General features: G+C 51.3%; 2 protein-coding genes across 3 annotated transcripts in view; both read left to right on the top strand.

Moving 5' to 3' along the window:
* The window catches only part of C3 (complement C3), a 28,229-nt gene extending 15,614 nt beyond the window's left edge, over window positions 1-12,615 (top strand). Inside the window, exons 26-41 of the mRNA XM_004655013.2 lie at window positions 252-411; window positions 803-901; window positions 2,513-2,669; window positions 2,968-3,131; window positions 3,825-3,983; window positions 4,672-4,731; window positions 4,866-4,956; window positions 5,071-5,122; window positions 5,920-6,007; window positions 6,108-6,197; window positions 8,454-8,559; window positions 9,579-9,668; window positions 9,857-9,940; window positions 12,031-12,114; window positions 12,198-12,333; window positions 12,415-12,615. Coding sequence (XP_004655070.2) covers window positions 252-411; window positions 803-901; window positions 2,513-2,669; window positions 2,968-3,131; window positions 3,825-3,983; window positions 4,672-4,731; window positions 4,866-4,956; window positions 5,071-5,122; window positions 5,920-6,007; window positions 6,108-6,197; window positions 8,454-8,559; window positions 9,579-9,668; window positions 9,857-9,940; window positions 12,031-12,114; window positions 12,198-12,333; window positions 12,415-12,556 — 1,762 coding nt within the window. The 3' untranslated portion in view covers window positions 12,557-12,615. The remainder of the gene's footprint in view (window positions 1-251; window positions 412-802; window positions 902-2,512; window positions 2,670-2,967; window positions 3,132-3,824; window positions 3,984-4,671; window positions 4,732-4,865; window positions 4,957-5,070; window positions 5,123-5,919; window positions 6,008-6,107; window positions 6,198-8,453; window positions 8,560-9,578; window positions 9,669-9,856; window positions 9,941-12,030; window positions 12,115-12,197; window positions 12,334-12,414) is intronic.
* Window positions 12,616-16,668: 4,053 nt separating this feature from the next.
* On the top strand, window positions 16,669-20,794 carry Tnfsf14 (TNF superfamily member 14). 2 transcript variants are annotated; one of them, XM_045134609.1, is made up of 4 exons: window positions 16,669-16,788; window positions 18,663-18,699; window positions 18,933-18,974; window positions 20,367-20,794. In XM_045134609.1, the coding sequence occupies exons 1-4, from the start codon at window positions 16,669-16,671 to the stop codon at window positions 20,792-20,794; spliced, it is 627 nt and encodes a 208-aa protein (XP_044990544.1). The 2 variants fall into 2 exon arrangements, with proteins under 2 accessions (XP_044990544.1, XP_004655068.2); XM_004655011.2 differs by having other exon boundaries at window positions 16,669-16,887.
* The last annotated feature ends 4,408 nt before the right edge of the window (window positions 20,795-25,202 follow it).

The following is a 25,202-nucleotide window of genomic DNA, read 5'->3' as shown; positions in this document are numbered from 1 at the left end:
TCTGTTCTTGGCCTCACACCGGCCCAAGCAGGACCCAGATCTCCACCAGGGGTGTTTAGCCAGCCGGGCCCAAACAGCCCCTGGCAACCCGGTTGTGACCCCCTGTTCATGGTTAAGGAAGGAAGCCACTGTCCTTAAGCTTCATCTGGGCCCTATAAATGGAATCTGAGCAGACTGGGTTAGAACCCTACCCCTCTCTGGTAGCCTCTACATCCCAAATCCAAATGTCTCAACTCTGGGTCCATCCCCAGGCTCACAGCGTACGTGGTCAAGGTCTTCTCTCTGGCTGCCAACTTCATTGCCATCAACTCCCAGATCCTGTGTGATGCCGTTAAATGGCTGATCTTAGAGAAGCAGAAGCCAGATGGTGTCTTCCAAGAGGATGGGCCTGTGATTCACCAAGAAATGATAGTAAGAGGCGGATGGGAGGTAGCTAAGTGGGTAAAGTCCTTGCTGTGCAAGCAGAAGGACCATAGCTCAATCCCCAGCACTTACGTTATTTTCCATCTACAGTGGCTTATCAGGAATTACCCCTAGCATGAATTGAAGAGCCAGAAACCCCATGAGGGCTGGGGCCATTGTCTGCCTTTTGTCTGCCATTTTACCTGGGGTTGCCAGCAGTGTGACCCCAGTGCCACCTGCAGAAAGATCAAATGACTCAATTAATTCTAGAGAGTTTGACCTTCGGAGAGAGACCAGCAAGAGACATGCCCTTGCACAGGTCACCTGGTTGTACGAGGCATTTGACTGCCTCATGGGGATGCGGGATGACTCCATCCTTGCTTTCTGTTCCTCATCCCAGGGTGGCTACCGGAACACCAAGGAGGCCGACGTGTCCCTCACAGCCTTCGTCCTCATTGCATTTCAGGAGGCCAAAGATATCTGTGAAGGGCAGATTGCGGTAAGTGTCATCTCTCTGCCATCACCCTACCCCATCTAATAAGGAAAGACATTGCCTTTGGGGGTCTTACTACCTGGGTGGTCTTGAGAAAAAAGTATATGGATCCTGCTGGTGTATCCATGTTCTGATATCAGAGGGCTTTATGAGGTTTATTGGGTGACTTTTAGGGAGGACCTAACCAAATATCTCTTCACCCCAGTTAAGAACTGATGGCAGGTCAAAGAAACAATTCCACCCAAGTCCAGCTTGATGAACCAATGAGTTAACTGACATTATTTACAGATTCAAGGCACTTGCATCACCAAAAGCCATTCAGGAAAGCTTATTCCTGGAGCATCTGCTCAGCTAGCAGGCAGCTCCTTGGAAGAGTCTCTTCTTCCCAGACAATCGCTGCTGCTTGTATAAACGTGGGGAGGGGCCTTGTGAATCATATAAAATTAACAGCTTCCCTAGCCTTGAAGGTTTCTCTATAGCTTCCTGAGTCTTATGAGCGTTCCTCGGTTAGGAGGAAATAGCTCCATTGCAAGGTTAAGTAAGTGGCTGTAAGACAGGCCCATAGAAAGAGTGAGTGATGATGGAGGAACAGGAGGAGGGAGTGGGGAGGATGGCTGACAGGCGGGAGGTACTCAGAGTGGATGTTTAGTGAGCCTGGCTTCTACTAACTTTGGTCAGTCTGAAACATGGTTTGCCAAGCATTTATTTAGTGACCTTCCCCCCACCCAAACCCCACTGTCATCAGCCATCATGATACCAGTACAACATATCAGTCTCCCTTCACAGCCCACTGCCTCACGCTCATCAGTACACTGCTCATCTCTGGACCACTCCAAGAACACAGCAGTATTAAAAAGGGATGGGGAGGTGGCTTAGTGGGAGAAGTGCTTACCACACAAGCATGAAGACCACGTTTGCTCCCTGGCACTCACTCAGTATGGCCTGTGACCCAAATGCTGGGAAGCAGAAACAGGAGGTTCCTGGGGTCCACTGGCTGCTAGTCTAGTTGAATCGCTGGGTTCCAGGTCCAGTGAGACACCCTGTCTTGAAAGATAAGGTGGGGGCTGCAGAGACAGTTCAGCGAGTAGGAGAGCTTCCCACACAAGCATGTGGACCTGAGTTTGATTCCCAAAACGCACCTTGAAAAGCCCTGTGTGCCTGCCACCCCATGTTGAGGAGGATCGCTGGGTCTCCCTGGTCAGCCAGTTTGACAGAAAATCTGCAGCTTCAGGTTCAGTGAGAGACTCTGTACAAAGGAAGTGAGGTGGAAGAGCCACAGAGGATGCCTGATGTCCTCCTCTGGACACTGCACATCACACGTGTACATGGAGCATGTGCATCTGCATCTAAACATATGTGCATACTCTATACACACACAGGCGAATGAATGAGGAGGACACCTGACCTCTGGCTTCTATACACATGTGCATGCACAAACACTGGACACACATGTGCCCCCACACATATGAATGCACATACACACATACATGTACGTGCCACACACATATACACATGCAAAAAAAAGTACAGCAATCCAAGACAGAGAGGTTTGGAGGACACACGGTCTTCGTGCCTCCGAGACAGCACTCACAGGTTCCTGATGGCTGTTTCTGACAGAGCTTACACGGCAGCATCAACAAAGCCGGGGACTACCTGGAAGCCAATTACCTGAACCTACAGCGGCCGTACACCGTGGCCATCGCTGGCTATGCCCTGGCCCAGCTGAACAAACTAGAAGGCCCTTACCTCTACAAGTTTCTGAACACAGCCAAAGGTGACGGGTAGCTCAAGGGGCTCTGAAGGTGGCCATGCAGAGCTGAGCTGTATGAATGTTATGGTGGGGGAAGGTCAGGTAGATGGCCCCATGTCCAACCAGAATAGATGGCTTAGGTGTGCACTGGGCAGTGGAGTCAAAGGGAGGGAGGAGGGGGGCTGAGGGAGCCAGCAGATTAAGGAAAGTGAACATCAGTGGAACTCTCCAGACAGAAGGAAACATAGCATGAGTGGTTCTGAGCCGGCCTGAGACTGAACAGAGAGTGAATGCTGGGCTGGGGTGTCCCCTGCTTCTGCAGACCGGAACCGCTGGGAGGAGCCGGAGAAGCATCTCTACAGCGTGGAGGCCACGTCCTATGCGCTCTTAGCCCTGCTGCTTTTAAGGGACTTTGATTCTGTGCCTCCCGTCGTGCGTTGGCTCAACGAGCAGAGATACTATGGCGGTGGCTATGGCTCGACCCAGGCAAGTGGCCCCATCCCCCAGGCACCTGCATCCACTGCCAGCGTCTCAGAGGAGGTGGTGACACATAAGCAGGAAGCTCTTTCATCCCACTGGATGGAGTGGAGCAGATCTGAGAAGTTAGGATGTGTTCTTAGTTCCATCAGAACCCCAATGCTACCCTCTCTCACTGGAAGAAGCTTCTAGAACATGTTCCTAGTTTCACCAGCCCCCTATGTCACCCTCTCCCCCAGAGGATTCTAAGACTATATTCCTTTTCATGAGAGAGTCCGAGGTATATTTCTGAATTCCTAAGACACTTCCCTCTGCATGGGTCTAGACCACATTCTCACAAGGTCTTACCTTATATATGGATTTTCTGGTGGATTGGAGACATGTTCTTAGCATATCCAAGTTCAGGTTGAAAATCTCTATCTCCTGGAGACTTCTAAAACATGTTCTCAGTGTCTAACAACCTCCAGTCTTACCTCTACACTCTGGTGGCTGCTATGCCACAGATGTGTTATTGGCCAGTCCTGGTCCAATCTTCTCATTCAAAGTGTTCTGGGGCTCCTCCAAGTCCTTTTGATGCTTTGGTTCTCCAGAGGGCTTTGGACATGGTTCTGATGCCATAGCTCTGAGCCACACCTCCTTATCACCCAACCACATTCTCAGGCAAGACCACAGCTCACTCTCTTTCCCTCCTATGGTCTCTAGGCCACCTTCATGGTATTCCAGGCTTTGGCCCAATACCAAATAGATGTCCCTGACCACAAGGATTTGAACATGGAGGTGGCCATCCATCTTCCCAGCCGCAGCTCTCCAGTCACATATCGCCTCCTCTATGAATCCGGCAATCTCCTGCGGTCCGAAGAGGTACAGACTTGCCTTCCTGGCTTTCATATCCATATCAACCTGGGAGGCAGGAAGGAGGTCAGATGACTACTGAAGTCTTCGGAGCCAGGGAAGCTGGCTCTGTGCTGAGTGTGAGTGTGTAAGTGTGTGCTGTGTGGGTGTGTGTATGTGTGTGAGTGTGTGCTGTGTGTGTGTGTGCTGTGTGAGTGTGAGTGTGTGCTGTGAGTGTGTTCACACGCAAACATGTGGATGCCAGCGGACACCAGATGCCATTCCTTAGGTGCCATCCACCTTTTTTTTTAATTTGAGAGAGAGAGAGAGAAATAGGCAGATAGAGAGAATGGGTGCACCAGGGCCTTCAGGTACAGCAGATGAACTCCAGAGGCATGTGCCACCTTGTGCATCTGGCTTACATGGGTACTGGGGAATTGAACCTGGGTCCTTAGGCTTCACAGGCAAATGCTTTAACCACTAAACTATCTCTCCAGCCCCCATTCACCTTTTTTGAGACAAAACTCTCTCAATGTCCTGGAGCTGTAGGAATTGTTCCTCCCTCTCCCCAGTACTGGGATTACTGACATACATCATGAATTTATTTCCCATGGGTTCTGAGGATTAAACTCAAGGCAAGCACTTTACTGACTAAGCCATCTCCCCATCCCTAAGGCTAGCTCTGAAAGCCCCTCCTGTCTCCTCCCACTCTCTGCAGACCAAGCAAAATGAGGGCTTCTCCTTAACAGCAAAAGGGAAAGGCCAAGGCACGCTGTCGGTAAGGAGGGGCCACACCTGCGTGTGCACCACGCGCTCCTGGCACCTTACCCACCCCCACCCCCCGACTCTCTCCTCCCAGTCTTCAGTCATCCCCAGTCCCATGGGACTTGGTCTCCTCTTCCTTCTCACCAGGTAGTTACAATGTATCATGCCAAGGGCAAAGCCAAGGTCCCCTGCAAGAAGTTTGAGCTCAGGGCCACTATCAGACAACCCCTTAAAACAGGTAAGAAAAGCGAAGGTCCCTCCACCACCTTTCCCAGCCTGTCCGTAACACCTCCCTGCTCCTATGCCAGCGCCCATGAATGCCTCCTCATGCCTTTGCATCTTCTGTTTCCAGTCAAGAAGCCCCAGGACGCCAAGAACACGATGGTCCTTGATATCTGCACCCGGTAAGGACCCGGCCCTGGGGTCCTGCCATCCCTCAGCCTTCAACAAGACTTCCTGGTTTGGGGGTGGCTGAGGAGGGAACCCAGGGCCTTGCTCATGCCCGGCAAGCACTCACCACTGAGCTGCGTGCCCAACCTAGTTGTTTGTTTTGGCACAGGGTGGCACTCTGAAGTCTAGCCTGGCCTGGCACTCACTGTATAGCCCAGGTTGGACTTGAACTCATGGAAATCCTTCTGCCTCAGTCTCCTAAGTGCTGGAGGCTACAGGCATGAGCCCCCACATCTGGCTACATTTTCATGTTTTTGACACTGACTAAGTTAAACTTGATGGTGGGTAGAAGCCAGATACCTAGGCCCCAGGGCTGGGGATATGGCTCAGTAGGTAAGAGTGTTGGTCACAAAGCATGAGAGCCTGACTCACCCTGAGTTCAATTATCCAGAACCATGTGAACAGCTGGGTGTGGCTACACACCCATAACCCCAGTGGGGAGCAGAGGCCTGAGACTCGCTGGGTCTCACTGGTCAGCCAGCACGACCCGAATGGTGGCTCCCGGTCGAGTGAGAGACTCTGTCTCGAGGAAACAAGGCAGAAAGTGACAGAGGAGGATACTTGATGTTCTCCTCTGGCCTCTGCATGTGTGCATTAAGGGTACACACCTCTGTATGCACAAGCACATACATCACACCATGGCACTCATCCTGAACGCACAAGCAGTAAAAGAAAAGAAAGAAACTGTGGTCCCTGTTGAGACTCCCTCAACCAAGCACACACTCCACACTCTCTTCCCTGCCCTGCACAGGTACCTGGGAGATGTAGATGCAACTATGTCCATCCTGGACATCTCCATGATGACTGGCTTTGTGCCTGACATGGCTGACCTTGATCTGGTAGGATACACCTTGGGTCTAAGGCCAGGGAAAGGAACATGGGTATGGAAGAGGCTGTCAAGAGAGAAGCAGGGATTTTCATAATTCCTCCCTTCTGCAGCTGAGCTCCGGAGTGGACAGGTACATCTCCAAGTACGAGATGAACAAAGCTTACTCCAACAAGAACACACTTATCATTTATCTGGACAAGGTAAGGAAGTGTGGTTCCCAGGAGTGCTTCCCGGGGCTCCTTGGCCTTTACCTGCCTGGGCTTTTCAGTCTTGGTGTCCAGGACAGATGGGGTCTATGCCTCTGGGGGAAGGTCTTATCCCATTATAAGGCCAACTTGGGATTCTGTCCACTTGCATACACTTTTTTTTTTGCATGTGTGTTCATATGTGTGAGGAAGCAGGGGACCACCTTGGATGTTGTTCTCAGGAACACCACCCACCCCCTTTGAGACGGGGTCTCTCACTGAACCTGGAGCCCACCAGTTAGGCTAGACTAGCTGGCCAGTGAGTTCCAGAGCTCCTCCTGTCTCCTTATCCCTAGTGCTGGGATGACGAGTGCATGCCACCATGTCGGGCACCTTACGTGGGTTTTCAGGATGCGAGCGCAGGTCTTCAAGCCTGCACGGCAATAGAGTAAATCGCTGTGCCATGTCCGCAGCCGTGTACCGTTCCCCAGCGGGACGTCACTGTTGTTGAAGCCCATGCCTGGCTCCAACCTCCCCACACCCAGCTGTGTTCCTAGGCCTCTGCATTTGTTTCCCTTTTCTCTTGTTTTCTCTTTTTCTGTCCTCGTCTCTCATGACCTGGGTGTTCTCTCCTGATCTCTTCCCTTCTCTTATCCCTGCTAATTCCAGTGGCCCCAGTACCCCTCAACAGCACATTAGTCAGGACGAGTAAAAGGAGCTCCTTGGAGAACCCCTCTGAGAACAGGGGCTCTACCTAGAACACTGGTATTTCTCAAGTCAAGTCCAGTTGCAATAAAGCATGCTGGGACATACCTGAAATCCTGGCTGCCCAGGAGGCTGAACAGAAGGCTCTCTTGAAACCAGGACTTCAAGGCCAGCGTGGGTGACAGAGCAAGATCAAGAAAAATCAAGTCCAGTTGACATAGGAGACTAAGAAGGACTCTGCTCTATGCAGCCACTCAGGGATCTGGACCCCTTCCATCCCTAGGAGCTTGGAGTTTTCTAAAGAATCTGTTCTCTTGAGAAGAAAAGAGATTTTTCATGGGTTTGTTGGTTTATTGTTTATTACAGGGTCTATCTATGTAGCCCAGGCTGACCTCTAACTTGAAATCCTCCTGCCTCAGCTTCCCGAGTGCTAGATGTTTTTTATAAAAATATTTATTGGGCTGGAGAGATGGCTTGGAGGTTAAGTGCTTGCCTGTGAAGCCTAAAGACCCTGGTTTGGGGCTCAATTCCTCAGGACCCATGTTAGCCAGATGCACAAGGGGGTGCACGCATCTGTTTGCAGTGGCTGGAAGCCCTGGCACACCATTCTCTGTTCATCGCTATCTGCTTCTTTCTCCCTCTGTCTGTCGCTCTCAAATAGATAAATAATAAAAACAAAAAAACAATAAAAATATTTATTTACAAGGAAAGAGGGAAGGAGAGAGAAAATATGAGCACACCAGGGCCTCTTGCTTGCTGCTATACATGAACTTCAGATGTATATACCACTTTGTGGCTTTACATAGATATAAGGGAACTGAAATCAGACTGTCAGGCTTTGCAGGCATACACTTTAACCACTGAGCCATCCCCCCAGTCCTGCATGGGCTGTTTCCATGAGCATTATCTTAGTACCTTTTATGCTGCTGTAACAAAATGTCTGAGGCTGTGTGATTTATTTAAAACCAGGTTTTTTTTGATAGATAAAGACCAAGACTGGGTGGCCCCAACTCTTTAGCTTCTGATGAGAGCCCCTGGCATAATGACAGGAGCTGAGAACAAGAGGACGGTCACACTCTGAGAGAAGAGTGAAGCCGGGGGCAGCCAGGGACCTGGGGCTGAGCTCCATCACAGTATCAAATCTGACTCACTCCTCCAAGGCAGGCATTCATGCCTTCCAAGGGTGGTCCTCCTATCACTTTATTACCTCCCTGTCCCCTCCATGTTGTGACATCAGGAAGTGAAACCTCAGCATGAGTTTAGGTGGAAACAGCGCTTTACTCACACCGGGCGCAGACAGCCATGTGTGGGAGGGCTCTGTCACAGGGGTACATCTGACTCAAGGGGGGCTGTGAAGCACATCTGGCTGTGAGGCAAGGAGAACAGGAACAGTTTTTCTGAGCTTCTTTCTGTTCATCTTTGCTTTTTCCCCCACCACCTCCTGTATGTATGTATCTCCCCCCGCCCCACTTATGGTTCCTAATCTCCATCATGGCTCCAAGTGCCAGGGCCCTATCATGGGGTCCCTTCATGTCACCCACTGACCTGCTTCCGCCTTCCCCTCAGATCTCACACACCGAGGAAGAATGTCTGTCCTTCAAAGTTCACCAGTACTTTGAAGTGGGGCTTATTCAGCCTGGGTCCGTCAAGGTCTACTCCTATTACAACTTGGGTGAGTGTGTGCTTGTCACTTGTCTCATTGCTATGGCAAAATGCCTGAGGAAAGTAAGTCAAGGGAGGAAAGGTTTATTTCAGTTCACAGTTCCAGGACACAGTCCTCCATGCCTGAGGCAGCTGGTCATGTTGCATCCACAGTCAGGAAACAGCAAAAGAGAGACAGGTGTGAGTGGTCAGCTAGCTCTGTCCTTTTTACAGTCCAGGAGCCCAGCCCACGGGATGGTGCCACCCACAGTTAGAGTGGGTGTTCCCACCTCAACTAACCTCATCTAGAAACTCCCTCACAGATATGCCTGGAGGTTTGCTTTCATAGTGATTTTAGGTCCTATCAAGTTGACAATACAGACTAGACTATCATAATGGCCAAACTACAGCATGGAGATGAGTGTTCCAGGGTTCTTAGTGTCTTGGAGATCTCTGTGTACCAGGGTTTGATGCCCCTCAAATCCCAAAATAACTGTTTGGGGTCCCAAAGATCCATACATTAGGATTCTGAAAGTCCTAAGAATCCAAGGGTTGAGATACTGAGAGCTCAACAATCTGGAGCTTGGGGCATCTGTGGGTCCTAAAAATGATGACATGGGGGTGTCCTTGGAATTGGGATTGTGGGCCTAAGGTTCTCAGAGATCTGGGGTTTGAGATTCCTAGGAGTCTAGAAGTTGGGGCTCCAAGTGTCCCATTAATTTACAACTTGGAAGTCTGAAGTAGGGTTTGAGGTACCAGGAATCTGAGAGTTGGAGGTCTGAGGGACCCATGGATTTGTAGGTTGGGGTCTGAGGTTGCAGAGGTCTGCAGTTCCCAATGATGTATGCATTGAGATGTTGAGATGGTTGTGAATTGGGACTGAGCGTCCCATAGATTTGCAAGTTGGTAGCTTGAAGATAACAGGGTTTGAGGGTCCCCAAAATCAGAGCGTTGTAGCTCCGAGGTTAGGGATTCAGCAGCTGTGAGCTGATGGCCGTGGCACGTGAAGTGCTTGGTCTTCTTAACTCCTCTCACCGTCTCTCTGCGCAGAGGAGTCGTGCATCCGATTCTACCACCCTGAGAAGGCGGATGGAATGCTTAACAAGCTCTGCCACAAAGATACATGCCGCTGTGCTGAAGGTGGGTGTCCTGGAGCCAGCAGGGAAGGCCTGGATGAGCCACACACACCCAGAGTCCCTGCTCCCATCGGAAGGCTCTAAAGGCCACACTCAGTGGGCATGGAGCAGGACGGCCTGGGGGACCAGCCACACCCATGAGCCATGAGCCTGGGAGAAGTAGGGCTTAGCATGTGTCTCCCCTACCCACAGAGAACTGTTTCATGCATCAGTCTATTGAGAAGGTTACCTTGAAAGAGCGCTTGGACAAGGCCTGCGAGCCCGGAGTGGACTATGGTAAGTGTGGCTGGGAGAGTAACAGTGGCTGTGGTTGTATGTGTCAGACTGTGTCGTAGTCAGCTTCAGGTTGCGGGGATGAACCTCCACACCAAGCACAGTTTGGAGGAGGAAGGGATTTACTTCAAGCTGACAGATCTGGGGGGGCGGGGTTCCATCAGTGTCAGAATAAGCTGCTTCCATGCATCTAAGCAGAGAAAAATGACCACCACCCAGGAAAACCCCAAAAGCAAGAAGCATAAAGGGGCAGGAAGCAGGATCCCAGGCATAGTTCAGACTGCTCTTCATACCTTTTGACTGGAAATCAGATCCACCCCAAACACATCTTAGGGCTGAACCCCAGGTTCCACCCCTGGTGGCATCTCCTCCAGTCAGGCAGCTGGATACAAGTTTTAATAAAAAACACCCGAGTCTCTGGGGGACATGGAGTGAGTGTGATTGTGGGATCCGCTGGTGTGTGCATGCATGTGGTTATAGTGACTGCTGTGTGTATGAAAACGTGCTGCAATGGGATCATGGCTTTGTGGAGAACCATGGTCACAAGGGTCCTCCGTCTGTGCATGAGCATGTAAGAAAAAGTGGGTGGGTGGAGAGGCTCATGCATAAATCACCCGCCGTGCAAGTGTGGAAAACTGAGTTTGGGTCTCCAGAACCAATGTAGAACAGGATGCTGTAGCGAGCATCTGGAATCCCAGTGCACCAACAGTGAGAAGAAGGGCAGAGGCAGGAGAGTCACCGGGAAGCGCTCAGGCCAGCTGGTCTGGTTAGCCCAGAAATGAACAATGGAGACCCTGTGTCAACAAGGTGGAAGGCCGAGCACTGAAAGATGTCCTCTGACCTAAACATGCTTGTCACACGCACATGAACACACATCATCCATCACATACACACCGTACGTGCCAGTCACTCATACGAACACACCATCACATCAACCTCATATACATACGGTTGGTGCCATGCTCACTCATATGAACACACGCACACTCACATCATCCAGATATACACCCAGTGAGTGCCACACTCACCAACTGAGTACATACACACTCGCATCATCCTCACATACACGGTGGGTGCCACACTCATCATCATAGGCGCATGGCGGGTGCAGGTGTGGCTGGGGTGGCTGCCTGTGGCGTAGCCGTGCTCATATGGAGTTGTGGGCATAGGTGACACCGGAGAAGAATATCTAAAGCTGTATACAGCTGTTGTGTGTGACTGCGAGAGGCTGTGGCTGTGTATGTCTTGTGACAATGGTCAAGGGTATGTCTGAAGTCACCATCATGTGTGAGTGTGTGTGTGCATGGCTCTGACATGTGCAGCGGAGGTGTGGGCATGAGGCCGTTCTTGCACACAGCCACGGGTGGAGCATGAGACTGTCACCGTGTGTGCGGCTGTGCTTGCGCACACGGCTGTGAGTGACTGAAGTTGCCCATGGTCTTGCTTGCCATATCAGTCATCTCCTCATTGCTGTGAACTAAACGCTGGACCAGAAGCAATTTACGGGGGAGGTGGGGAGAAGGATTTCATTTGATTCAGTTTATAGCTTCGAGGGGAAGTTCCATGGCAGGAAGACGTGGTGGCAGGAGCATGAAGCAGCCGGTCACATTTCCACCCATAGTCAGGAAGCAAAGGGTAAATAGAAATGGGGCTGGAACCGCAAAGCCTTAAGCCGGCCCCCAGTGACCCGCTTCCTCCAGGATGGCTCCACCTCCTAAGGTTCCACAGCCTTCTGAAACAGCGCCCTCTGCTGGGAATCAAGCGTTCAAACACACGAGTCTGGGGGACTTTTACATTCAAACAAAACAGTTGTGTAAGACTTTGCTGTTGGTGGCCATGTCTGTGACCGGGTGTCCTTGGGTCTCTGACTGTGCCTGTGGGTGGCCTTAGCTGGGTACGTGCCTCTGAGCTTGAGGAGACAGGGTGGTGTGTGGTCCTGTGTGCTGTTGGGATGGGGTAGCGTGGAGTGTGGATGGAAACTGCTTCACATGTCTCATTTGTGGGCAGGGGAACCACATGCTCAGGTGCACCTGCTGGTGGGGACACCCATGGCCAACCCAGCTTGTCATCTTCACCTTCTCCTTTCCCCGCAGTGTACAGGACCAGGCTGGTCAGGATCGAGCTGTCAGATGACTTTGATGAGTACGTAATGGCCGTTGACCAGATCATCAAGTCAGGTGAGCCTCGGCTGTCTGCCTTTCAGGCCTTCTGCTCCCCGCCCTCTCCTCCAACTCTCAGCCTCCCTGGCCCTCCTCTGTAGGCTCCGATGAGGTGCAGGTGGGGCAGGAGCGCACGTTCATTAGCCACATCAAGTGCAGGGAGGCCCTGAAGCTGCAGGAAGGAAAGCACTACCTCATATGGGGCCTCTCCTCCGACCTGTGGGGTGAAAAACCCAAGTGAGTGCTCTGTGTGCCTGTGATGCCCCGCCCCCGACCCACCCATGGCCCTGCCTCCTCACCTGTCTTCCCTCCCCTCAGCACCAGCTACATCGTGGGGAAGGACACCTGGGTGGAGCTCTGGCCTGAGGCAGAAGAATGCCAAGATGAGGAGAACCAGAAACAGTGCCAGGACCTTGGGGCCTTCACTGAGAGCATGGTGGTCTTTGGCTGCCCCAACTGACCACAGCCACAGCCACAGCCCCTCCAGTAAAGCTTGTTACAGTTCACCTGCTCCCTTAAGATCTGGAGTTCTTTTCTTCTGCGTGGGTGTGTAAGGCGCATATGTGTGTGCTCATATGTGCATGCTCACACATGCCTGTGCACATGTGTGTGCATCCGGAGGACAGAGGGAGATGTCAGTGTCTCCCTCAACTGCTGTCCATTGCTCTCCATTTATTGAGACAAGGTCTCCCACTGAACCCAGATCTCACTGGTTGGGCTAGACTAGCTAGCTATCCAGTGAGCCCTGGGGGTTCCCTTCTCTCTGCCTCCCCAGCATTGGGATTACAGGCGCCCCAGGGATCTGAATTCAGGTCTTCATGCTTGCACAACAAGCAGTTTACTCACCAAGCTATCTCCCCAGCTCTGGAGTTTGTTAGTGACAACTGTGAACCCCTCCCCCACCAGCTGCCTGTCTTGGAGCTGGGGTCCATCCTACAGCCTTTTTCTCCAGGTGGAATCGGTCCCTTGTGGAGGGGGAGGGAGGGTCATGGGGATCCAGAAACTCACAAGGCTCAGGAAATTTACAAGTTTCACAAAGCTTCCTAAGGCTCCTCCCCAAGGTAATATAAACAATAAACAATTGTTAGGAGACAGGACACCCTTTGGCGGAGCTGCCTGTAAGTTCTACAAGGGACTAAAGAGCCACAGCTTTCATAAGTCTTCACCCATGTTCTTGTAAGGAACCCACATCCCTGTTCAAAGGAGCATGAAGCAGCTGGTCACGTGACATTTGCCGTCAGGAAGCAGAGAGGGAATGGGTGCTGGTGCCTGGCCCACCTTCTCCTTTTCATCCAGTTCAGGACCCCAAGCCATGGGCATGTGCCATTCATATTTAGGGTGGGTCTTCCTCCTCAGCTACCATAACCTATAAACTCTTGTCACAGACATACCTGGAGATTTGTTTGCATGGTGATCTAAATTCTAACTTGACAATCAAAATTAACCATCACAATGGTGACTATAGCAATGGTCTCCCCAGGAAAAATCACAGGAAACCCTTACAAGCTTGCAGGCCAGGTCCCTTTGCCCCAGCAGCAGGCACCCGCCTCACCTGCACACACGTCACCTGTCACCTGCGCTCAGCCTGAGGCGCTCCTGAGTCCCAGTTCCATCCTCAGGGGTCTTCACAGGTGCTCACCAGCCCTTCACGGAGTCTCACACCCTTGCTCTACTGCACCTCTGGCACCTTCCATCTCATCGGAGCCCCTCCTTGCGTCTTCAACTGTGCACAATTGCATTTATTTTTGAATTTATTATTATTATTATTATTGGTTTTTCGAGGTAGGGTCTCACTCTAGCCCAGGCTGACCTGGAATTCACTATGTAGTCTCAGAGTGGCCTGGAACCCAGGGTGATTCTCCTACCTCTGCCTCCTGAGTGCTGGGATTAAAGGCGTGCACCACCACACCCGGCTTTGCTTATTATTTATTTGAGAGAGATAAAGAGGCAGATGGAGAGAATGGGCACACCGGGGCCTCCAGCCACACTGCAAATGAACTCCAGAAGCATGTGCCAGTTTGTGCATCTGGCTTACGTGAGTCCTGGGGAATGGAACCTGGGCCCTTAGATTTCACAGGCAAGCGCCTTAACTGCTAAACCATTTCTTCAGTCCCTGACTGCGTTTCTTGTTGAGTTTAAAATTTTTATTTTAGCTCCTCACCTGTCACCATACATTTTACTGATTCTTTGAAAGCAAGGACCTTTGACTGCTGAGCCAAACACCCCGGGCCCCTGTTTTATATTTTGAGACAGAATCTCACGTATCCCCGGCCGGCCTCAAACCACTAGGTAGCTGAAGACTACCTTGCACTCCTGGTCCTCCTGACTCAGCCTCCTGAATACTGGGCTGACAAGCGTGAGCCCAGCGCCTGGCTTCTGGTAGAAGCGTCCTGTCTGTGGCTCCTGGGTCCTGGCCTGCCTCCTTCCTTGGACCCTTTCTTGAGGTCTTAGCAACAGCCTTGGAGGCCTCACATGCAAACCTTCCTCCCCCCACCACAATCCCACCCTTCCCTGCCATGCCTTCTCACCCCACCCGCACCGCTGTGCCCTGGCATTCCATGTGCCCCCATCTGCAGCCCACACTCACTCCAGCTCCCAACACACTAGCCCTGCTTGTGCCCCTTCATGTCACCCCATCCTTCGGGTCTCCACTTTGTAGACGAGCCACAAGCTACTAGGAAATTCTTCCTGTCTGGGGAGCTGCACCTGGCCCAAGGGGAAGGAAAGTGGTCAGTGACAGGTTCGGGCCTCATGGGCAGGTGGGTGGGGCCAGAGGGCATGCAGACTGTGCTTCCTAGCGCAGGTGGAGGAAGTCATGAGTCAGCGATGGGTAGGAAGCCTTGGGGATTCTCTTCACAGCATCACCAGTTCTGCGTGGAACCAACAGGCATGGTGTGGGGGCCGCTGTTCCTTCACGGGGCGGGAGGAGGCTGGTGACACTTCTAACTGTGCCACTGAACCTGTGGGATCGGGAGGGCTTGTGATGAGCATGAGAGCCAAGCTGCTGGCTCTGGATGAGGTGGTGGGGAAACCCCTCGTTCCTGTAAACCTGCTGCACAGCCTGTGACCAAATCCAAGTCTGGAGAGCCCCACTTCCCCATTCCAGTGCACAGGGATAGAGTTGCTTATACACCCCTCTGCTGTGACCACCTCCAAGTCCTGCAGAGCCCCACTTCCCATCTCTAGAACAGGGACACACACACCCCTCCAGCCCCTCACTTTCTTCTCCCTTTCTACAGCTCAGGGTTCACAGCATCCCTGTTTTTAATTATATATATATTTGAGAGAGAGAGAGAAAAAAAATGGGCCAGGGCCTCCAGCTGCCGCAAGCAAACTCCAGATGCATGTGTCACTTTGTGCATCTGGCTTATATGGGTTCTTGGGAATAGAACCTGAGTCCTTCAGCTTTGCCAGCAAGTGCCTTAACCATTATGCCATTTCTCCAGTCCAGCATCCCTGTTTTAAGTGGAGAGGGAGTCTATTTGCTGTGATCTTCCAGGCTGTGGTCAGCACAATTCCTGATACTGCCAACCTGACATTCTAAATGATAGCAGAGGAAACACAGCCCTTTCTCCCACTCGTATCAGAACATGCATGTACATGTGCACAAATACATACCAGAACATGTATGTGTATGTGCCTATGCATGCACAGCTACACACCAGAAAATGAAGCACATATGTGCCATCACAAATATGCAGATGTAAGAACTTATGTGCATGCAGTCACGCATCCATTCACACACAGGTGTATATAGGTGCACAAACATCAGAGCATGTGTGCATGTATACACATGCATTTGCACATACAAGCACACCATGCCAGGACATGTTTGCACATGTGTGTGCATATCAGAACACACGTGTGTACATGTGTGTTTATGTTTGTGCTGCACCTGCAACCACATGGACATATATGTACATGAGCACACACATAGAACATTGCACACAGACATGTACGGCTCACATGGGACATATGCACACACATGTCAGAACATGCATGTGTGTGTGTGCACACCAGGTATGCAGCTGCAAGGCATGTGCACACACATTTGCACAAACAGGCCCACCACTTCTTCCTGCCTCTCCTACCCACTCTGCACCTGTCACCCACTACAAGTCATGTGCTCTTTCCTCATTAGGCTCTCTCCCATCCATGGGACAGGGTCCTGGTCTCCTGTGCTCACTACTGGCTCTTCCAAACCCACAACCATGTGTGGCGCCACAGGGACAAAGCCCAGGGAGGGGAACCACCCAGCAGGGCAAGCTGGGGCCGCCCCATTGGTCCCCACCTGAGTCACTTTTTCAGGTACCTCTGGAAAGTGTGAGGGGTCTGTGAGTGAGAGTGAGCCTGGCGGGGAGGAGAGCTATGGGGACACAGGAAGGAAAGGAGGGTGCTTGGGCAAGGGGAGGAGCTGAGCCCAGCTCTAAAGCCAGCCCCACGGCACCTTGTGCAGCGCGCAAAGCCCACAGCATTGAGCAATTGTGGTTTTCTGTGAGCCGGAGGCACTCGAGCCTGGCTGTCTTACCCCTGGGACGACAGCGGCGTGACGCTGAGCCTGGCCTGCCTGCCATGGAGGACACAGTCGTGCTGCCCTCAGTGTTCGTGGTGGATGGACAGACAGATATCCCATTCAGGAGGCTGGAACAAAGCCACAGGAGACGGCGCTGCAGTGTGGCCCGCATGGGCCTGGCTCTGCTGCTACTGCTCATGGGTGCGGGCTTGGCCACCCAGGGCTGGGCGCTGCTGCGGCTGCACCAGCGCCTGGGGGACATGGATGCGCGCCTGCCGGTGAGTGGGGGCTGCAGGAGCAGAAGGGGCACTCCAGGTCATTGCGTGCCCCTAGGTGGCTATGCATGTGTATCCGGACCGAGAGAGTGGAGCCAGAACCCTAGCTGCTGCTGTCACCCAGGGCAACATCCCTTGAAGCCAGCCTCAGTCGCTTCATCTGTGAAATGGGGTGCCACCAAGAACGAATTCCTAATTTGCTGTATGTGTGGTGCCGACAGCCTCACTGGGATGACAATGTGCTTTGCTGTTTTCTTAGCCAACCTTTGTCTCTGTCGCTGGCTTCTAGATTGATCTTGTTGACTTTCAGGTCGTGGCAGTCGCTCTCTGTCCCTTTCCTGCCTGTGTGTCACACCTGGGTACACGCATGTCCAACAACGTGGTCATGTTGTCTTGACCTCTGGGGTCCTGAGTCTGTGTCTTGTCACCTTATGTCCAGGACAGGGCCACATGTTCACAGCCCCATAGCCACGAAGATATAGGCCGTGGCCTGTGTGCAGGCCCCAGTGCTCGCCTGCCCGCCTGCCCGCCACACACTGGCGTGGTGTGTGGTTGTGTCTGAGTTTCTGAGTCTATAGACCCACCCGGACCCACAAACCACGTGTCTGGGTGTCATGGACTCATGGGACTTCCCATTCCCGTGTCTAGCTTTCAACTCGTGTCCATGTGGCCAGCTGCCTGGATGGCCATGTGTCCCAGATCTGAAACCCTGAAACCCAAAAGGCTCCAACATCTATAAAAGGTTGATTTGTTTTGTTGTTTCTGCTGTTTGCCTTTTGGTTTGGTTTTAATCATTTATTTATTTACTTGGGCGTGCATGCATATGGCGCACGCATGTACGGGGTGTATGTGCCATGGCACGCGTGTGGAAGTCAGAGAACACCCTCAGGGTGTTGGTCCTCCCCTCCCACCTTGCTTGAGCCAGCCTCTCTCTTGTTTTGCCTCTGGGAAGGCCAGACGAGCTGTCCTGGGCTTCAGGAATCTCCTCCATAGGCAAGTGTCCAGCTCTCCACAGATGCTGGGGACCAAACCTATAGACGGCGGCCTTGCCGAGCAGGTGCCTTTAACTGCCAAGCAATCTCCCCAGCTCCTGGGTTTGGGTTTTCAGACGGGGAATGGCTCTGTAGTCCAGGTTGCCTCACACTTGTTATCCTCCTGTCTCCACTCCTGAATGCTGGGTGGCAGGCGTAAGGCACCACAAAAACTTTCTGAGCATGGATATGATTTTGGATTTTTGAATTTTAAATGAGGGATGCTCAATTTTTTTAAAATCTATGTGGTTATTCCAGAATCCCAGAAACATTCAGAAATACTTCTGGTCCCAAACCTTTTGAATCAGGGATTCTCAGCTTGGGTTAGCCGTGTGAGAAGACCTTCTGCGGGACATGCTGTGTGGCATGCTTCATATGTTTTAACTCATTAGATCCAACCAGGTGTGGTGGCCCACGCCTGTCTTCCAAGCACTGGGGAGGTAGAGGCAAGAGAATCAGGAGTTCAAAGCCACCCTTGGCTACATAGCAAGTTCAAGGTCAGCCTGGGCTACATAGCAAGTTTGAAGCTAGCCTGGGCTATGTGAGATCCTGTCTGAAAAGCAAACAGGAAAAAAGATCTTAAATTACTACTCTTCCTGATTCGAAGCACAAAGAGAGAAATGAGATATTTCGAGGATGATGGGCAGTTGGGGGTGGCACATGCAGCCCTGTGTATGTGTCATTGCCACAGAGCTGAGTGACTCTTGGGTGTGGCAGGTCCTCATCATGACTCCCTCTGCACTTTAGGATGGTGACACAGGCTTCTGGGAAAAGCTGATGCAAGGTAAGTTGGGGTCCTGGTCCCTGGGAGAGAGGGGGCTGGCTGCCATGGCACCCTGTGTCCTAGGTCATTACCCAATGTGTTTTCCCACAATCACAGGCTCCCCCAACCCCCAGCCTGAGAAGCAGAAGTCTGGGTCACTCAGGAAGGGGCGGAGCTGACACCATCAGGTGGCCACAATAACCCCCTGACCCTCCACTGTCTTTGCCTCTAACCTCTAATCCTGTCTTCTCCAGAGCGGAGCTCCCACCAGGCCAACCCCGCCGCACATCTTACAGGTGAGGGAGCCCCTGGGCCCACATAGGATAGGGCTCAGGGACTCCTGGGAGAGCCAATGCCCGGAGCAGTCAGAACATTAAGTCAGTCAGTCAGTCAGTCAGTGCTTACCAGTGGCCCAGAGCACAGCCACGGAGGTCTATGTAAAGACCCCCCTTCCTCTGCTACTCATGGGGATGTGTCCCCCAAATGCTCAGAAAACACTGAGACCACAGAAGGCACCAGACCTGTATATTATAGATATTTCCTGTGCATTCATATCTGTGATGAAATTTAATTTATAATTAGCCATGGTAATGGTTACCTAATAGAACAGTTATAATATGATGTACTATAAGAAAAAAGCTATTTAAAACACAGTATTTTTCCAGTTCTTTTTTCCTCCTTGTGTTAGGGTCTTGCCCTAGCTCAGGCTGACCTGGAATTTACTATGTAGTCTCAGGCTGGTCCTGAACTCAGTGATACTCCTACCTCTGCCTATCAAGTGCTGGGATTAAAGGTGTGTGCCACTACGTCTGACACTTTTTTTTTCAGTTTTTTTAAGATACTTTTTGTGTTTTTAAAACAGGGTATTGAGGATACCAACCTATTCTCAAACTTTCTATATAGCCAAGGATGACCTTGAACTCCTGATCCTCTTGCCTCTACCTCTGATGACAGATATGTGTCCCCATGTCCACTTGAAACATGTTCTGACTATGTAGCCCTGGCTGGTTTCAAACTTGCAACCTTCCTGCCCCAGCCTCCCAAGTGCTGGGATTGTAGGTGTGCACCACCTGGCTGGCTTAAAGCCTAAGTAGTTTGTTTTTGGAATTTTCCATTAAATGTATAGAGTCAAGCCTAACTGAGAGCGCAGGGAGTGACTTGGAGCCCCGTGTCTGCAACTGTATTTACTGGATAGACCCTCCAAGTGCTCGCTCTCTGCATGACCCTTCACACATGCCGTACATACGAATTTTTTCTAAATCCCAAGCAGGCACTGTTCATAGCCCCACTTTGACAAAGAAAGACATTGGGACACAGAAAAGCCACATGGCTTTGGGAACTAGTGACACACCTTGCTCTGGTCATTGGGGTCTGTCAATCCAGGGTTTGGACACTTGTTCCTGATCATTTAATTTCTCTGTGCCTCGATTTCCCCTTGGAATTCAAACTATTTTGCTTCTCCATGCCTCAGTTTCTCCCCTACAAAAGGGAAGAGAAATGAGTTGAGACAGATAATAGCCAACTTAATGTGCTTTCCCGTGCCTCAGTGTCCCCCATTTGCAAGGCAGGAATGAAGTGGGTTGCTCCATACATAGAGGTGGAGGCCCTGAGAGGGGTGGCCACCAGAAAAATATCACACAGAAAGAGTAGGACATGAGCTAACCAGTTTTCTCTCTTTTTCCCTCCAGGGGCCAATGCCAGCTTGATAAGCAGAGGGGGCCCATTGCTATGGGAGACGCAGCTGGGACTGGCCTTCCTGAGGGGCCTCAGGTACCACGACGGGGCCCTGGTGATCACCGAGGCTGGCTACTACTACGTGTACTCCAAGGTGCAGTTGAGTGGCATGGGCTGCCCCCAGGGGCTGGCCAGTGGCCTTCCTGTCACGCACGGGCTATATAAGCGCACATCCCGCTACCCCAAGGAGCTGGAATTGCTGGTCAGCAGGCGGTCGCCCTGCAGCCGGGCTCACAGCTCCCGCCTCTGGTGGGATAGCAGCTTCTTGGGAGGCGTGCTTCACCTGGAGGCCGGGGAGGAGGTGGTCGTGCGCGTACCTGGGGAGCGCCTGGTCCGACTCCGAGATGGCAGCCGGTCCTACTTCGGAGCGTTCATGGTTTGAAGGACTCGGTGATGATGGAGTATGTGGGGAGGGTTCTCACCAACAGAGGCCTTGGAGGGTGCTCTGGGGGACAGAAAACCCAGCATGCAGAAGTCTTGGAGGACCCCCTCCCCAGCCAGGGAATGCCAATCTAAGCAGGTGGACTGCTCAGGAAATGCCTCGGGGGACTAAGCCTTCAGCCCAGAAGTTGAAGACCCAGCCTGTCTTTCCTAAGGACCCACTTAACTCCCCGGACACTGTCAGTCCTAAAGGCAGAGACCTGGGGTCCAGAGGCGCTGGTGCGGGGATCAGCTACCTCACCTGACATTCAGGAGGATATTTGTGGCATTTGATATAGACAACATGCACTGGAGATTTCAGGGCTTCCAGCTAGAGACAGGAAGCCTGCTTAGTGTCAAAGGGAGATTTATCAGCAGGAATCTGCCGGGAGCCAGCCAGGATCCACAGTCACTGTCACACACTCAGATCGCCCTCAGGTTTGTTGGGCTGGCTGGTTATTGTGGTTCACACTGCCACCCACTGCCACCAAGACAGCCTCAACCGCCAAGGACACTCAGCCCAGTGTGCAGCATGCAGTTTGGGAACAGGCAGTCAGGAAATGATTGTTGATGGAAGGAGAGAGAGAGAGGTAGGAAGGGAGGGAGAGAGAGAAATAAGACAGGAAGAGAAAGAGGATGAAAAATCCAGAAGAGAAAGGAAAGAAAGAGAGAAGGAAAGGAAAAGGGAGAGGAAAGGAGAAAGAAAGGCACAATGTCACACACACACACACACACACACACACACACACACACACACACGCGCGGCTCAGAGTCCAACCAAGCTTTCCCTGTAAGAACCAGTCAGCAATGAAGGTGGGCTGACACTCCGTGGCAACAATCACATGCTGCCCACAACCACCTACACAGGGTCACAGTCACGCTTGGTAATGTTCTGTGCACGGGAATTCCACCTGCCACCCACACGGTCCCCCCAGTGGCACATACAGAGACTTCAGGCCCTTCCTAGCCAGAACCACATGTCTCCAAGCGAGGGCCACACCTTGTCTGTAGCCCTGGGTCTTTGAAATAAGTGACTAGCCATTGTACCTGGATGTGTTTGTTTTTTGGGGAGACGTGAGTGGAGGAAGGACCTGTCACACAAAGAGGTCATGCCACCAATGGGGAACCGGAATGAAGGTGGCTCAGCTCCACACAGGAAGCCTTGGGCACACCAGTATGATGGTTAATCTCAACTGTCAACTTGATCAGAGGTAGAATCATGTAGGAAACAGAACTCTGGGCACATCTGTGAGTAAGTTTCTAGACTAAGTTCCTTGGGGTGGGAAGACCCTCCTAACTGTGGTCAGCACCATCCTATGGGCTGGGACTCAATCAAAAGGAGGAAGTGAGCTGAGCGCCACATTCATGGCTTTCTGCTTCCTGACTGGATGCAATGTGACCAGCCACCTGCCCCATGCCTTCCCCGCTGTGGTGGACTGTACCCTTGAACTGTGACCCAGAATAAACCCTTCCTCCCCAAAGTTGCTTTTGTCTGGTGTCTTGTGCCAGCAAGGAGAAGAGTAAATCTAGCACCTCCTGCCAGGTCTGCCTCAGAGGACATGCCCTACAAGGCACCTTACTAAACACAGTAACGATGGCACTGTCTGCCAGGTCTGCCAAAGTCTGGAGCTAACAGAAGTGGGAATGCGGAGGAGGAGGTGGAGGATGACAGCCTCGTTCCATCGTCCACGCAAATGAGCTCTATGGAAATGAGAGTCCAGGGTGGCCTGAAGGAGGCCTTAGTCTGTAGGATCTGAAAATGAGGGCTCAATAACCAGAGACAAAGAAATCAGCGTTGTTGTTTTGTTTGTTTGTTTGTTTTTGTTTTTGTTTTTCCAGGTAGGGTCTCGCTCTAGCCCAGGCCAACCTGGAATTCACTATATAGTCTCCAGCCCACATTAAGAATCTTAAAGACTAGTATTTGGGGCTGTAGAGATGGGTTAGTGGTTAGTGGTTAAGCGCTTGCCTGTGAAGCCTAAGGACCCCGGTTCGAGGCTCGGTTCCCCAGGTCCCACGTTAGCCAGATGCACAAGGGGGCGCACGCATTTGCAGTGGCTGGAGGGCCTGGCGCACCCATTCTCTCTCTCTCCCTCTTTCTCTCTCTGTCTGTCACTCTCAAATAAATAAATAAATAAATAAATAAATAAATAAATAAATAAATAATTGAAAAAAATTTTTTAAAAAAGACTAGTATTTGAAGAGCACTTGCAATATCCCAAGCACTTTGTTTTGTTTTTGTTTTAGTCTGTTTGAGACAGGGTCTCGTGAACACTGACCTTGAACCTACTATGTAGCCAAAGATGACCTTGAACTCCTGATCCCCCTGCCTCTACCTCCCAAGTGCTGGGATTATGGGCATGAGTGACCCCGCTTGACTAGGCACTTTATATAAGTTACATCTTTATTTTTCTTTTTGTGTGTGTGGGATGAGATCACCATGTTGGTCAGGCAGGTCTCACGCTCCTATACTCTGACAATCCTTCGGTCTCAGCTTCCCAAGTAGCTAGAATTACAGACCAGACTTGTCACGCTCAGATCTGTATAGAGTGCCTAAGCCCTGAGCAGGATGTGCTGGGCCCCCCACCTTCTAGAAGGAGAAGCTAATGTCCCAGCTGGGCCAGGACACCGCCTCCACCCCACCCCAGCTCAGGGCCAGTCCAAGGAAATTTCCATCTCCTGCCCTTGCTGGGCTGGTGGGAGGAGAAAAGACCCCCCAAATCCCCAGCTCAGCCCCAACCGGAGTTTCCTTTCTGCTCATTGAGGCCTTTCTGTTTCCGTGGCTTTGATGAGACCAAGGTGTGGGACAGTGTATTTATAACAAAGCCACCAGCAGCTTCCGCCTGGGGATGGAACCTCTTCTCAGGTTCGTCTTCGCAGCCATTCTGGGAGGGACTGGGCAGTCCTGAGGAGGAGGGGAAGAGGAGAAGGTGGGCCAGGAGGGAAGGCCAGACAGGTGTGGAAACAGAGAGAGAGAGGAAACACAGGGAAAGGGTTGGGGAAGGAGGGGACGAGGGACAGGCAAAGAGAAAGATGGAGGGCCAAGGGGAGCCCCTGCAGGGAAAAGCTGCCAAGATACACTCTGAATTTATTTCAAATAGAGTAGGAGGACAGAAAGGCCCCGGCACCAGCCACTAACCTACTTTTCTATTTCTGAGAAGTTTATCTGATAGATTGCTTCTTTCACCCGGGGCTTCCACCACCTACCCTTCCTTGAGACCCAGGAAGGAGCCTCTCCCTTCCCTTCACCTCTTACCAAGACCCAAAGGAGGAAGAAGGAACAATACTGACGATAAAAGAGATGGTTAGCCTCACAGGCTTGTGTGGGCTCTTCTGTGTGTGATGACGTCCAGCCTCCAGGAACTTCTGTCTACATGTTGGTTGCCTGAGTTCAAAGCCCCGCTCTGCCTGAGACTCCAGGATCCATCTTTGGGCTTCTCCGGGCCTCAGTTTCTTCTTCTGCTTACCAGTAGAAAGAGCTCTCTCTCTCTCTCTCTCTCTCTCTGGCTGGAGACATGGCTTAGTGGTTAAAGAGCTCTCTCCCTGGCCCCAGTTACTGTGAGATTGACAGAAACCTTCACTTTTGTGAAGTTTGGGTTGCTGCAATCACCTGAGTCCTTAGTAGCTGTTAAATTTTTTTCAGTGTTTTTTGTTTTTTGATTTTTTAAGGTAGGGTCTCATTCTAGCTCAGGCTGACCTGGAATTCACTATGTAGTCTCAGAGTGGCCTTGAACGCACAGTGATCCTCCTACCTCTGCCTCCCAAGTGCTGGGATTACAGGTATGCACCAACATATCCGGCTTCCACATTTTTTTTCCTTTTTTAAAAACTATTTCATTTATTTATTTAGTTGAGAGAGAGACAAAGAAAGAGAAAGAGAGAGAGAGAGAGAATGGGTGCTCCACGGCCTCTAGCCACTGTGAACTCCAGATGTATGCACCACCTTGTGCATCTGCTTTTATGCGGGTACTGGGCAATCAAACCTGGGTTATTTGGCTTTGCTGGCAAATGCCTTAACTGCTAAGCCATCTCTCCAGCTCCCATAGCTACTTCTGATAACACAATTGATTCAGAGCAATTTTCAAAAATATAATTCATGGTTGTCACTTGCAGTTATAATGATGCATAATTGAGCTCTTACATTTATTCTATCTGAAATTTTGTTTTCTTTGACTAACGTCTTTCCAACCCGACACCTTACAGACTGGCTGCTAGCCATCATTCTACTCACTATTTCTTTTTCAAAAAAATATTTTATTAACAACTGCCACGATTATAAAAAATATCCCATGGTAATGCCCTCCCTCTCCCCACTTTCCCCTTTGAAACTCCATTCTCCATCATATCTCCTCCCCCTCTCAATCAGTCTCTCT

Source organism: Jaculus jaculus, chromosome 15, assembly GCF_020740685.1.
Source record: "Jaculus jaculus isolate mJacJac1 chromosome 15, mJacJac1.mat.Y.cur, whole genome shotgun sequence".
NCBI classification, from domain to species: domain Eukaryota; kingdom Metazoa; phylum Chordata; class Mammalia; order Rodentia; family Dipodidae; genus Jaculus; species Jaculus jaculus.
Note: the sequence above shows the minus strand (reverse complement) of the source record. Positions and strands in the feature narration are given on the sequence as shown.

What these genes read in the sequence shown, in the direction of transcription:
- Tnfsf14 (XM_004655011.2), top strand. Translation starts at nt 16,669, where the DNA reads ATGGAGGACACAGTCGTGCTGCCCTCAGTGTTCGTGGTGGATGGACAG. An exon ending in CTGGGAAAAGCTGATGCAAG is followed by an intron (nt 18,700 to 18,932) that starts GTAAGTTGGGGT and finishes TGTCTTCTCCAG; the next exon opens with AGCGGAGCTCCCACCAGGCC. An exon ending in CCCCGCCGCACATCTTACAG is followed by an intron (nt 18,975 to 20,366) that starts GTGAGGGAGCCC and finishes TTTTCCCTCCAG; the next exon opens with GGGCCAATGCCAGCTTGATA.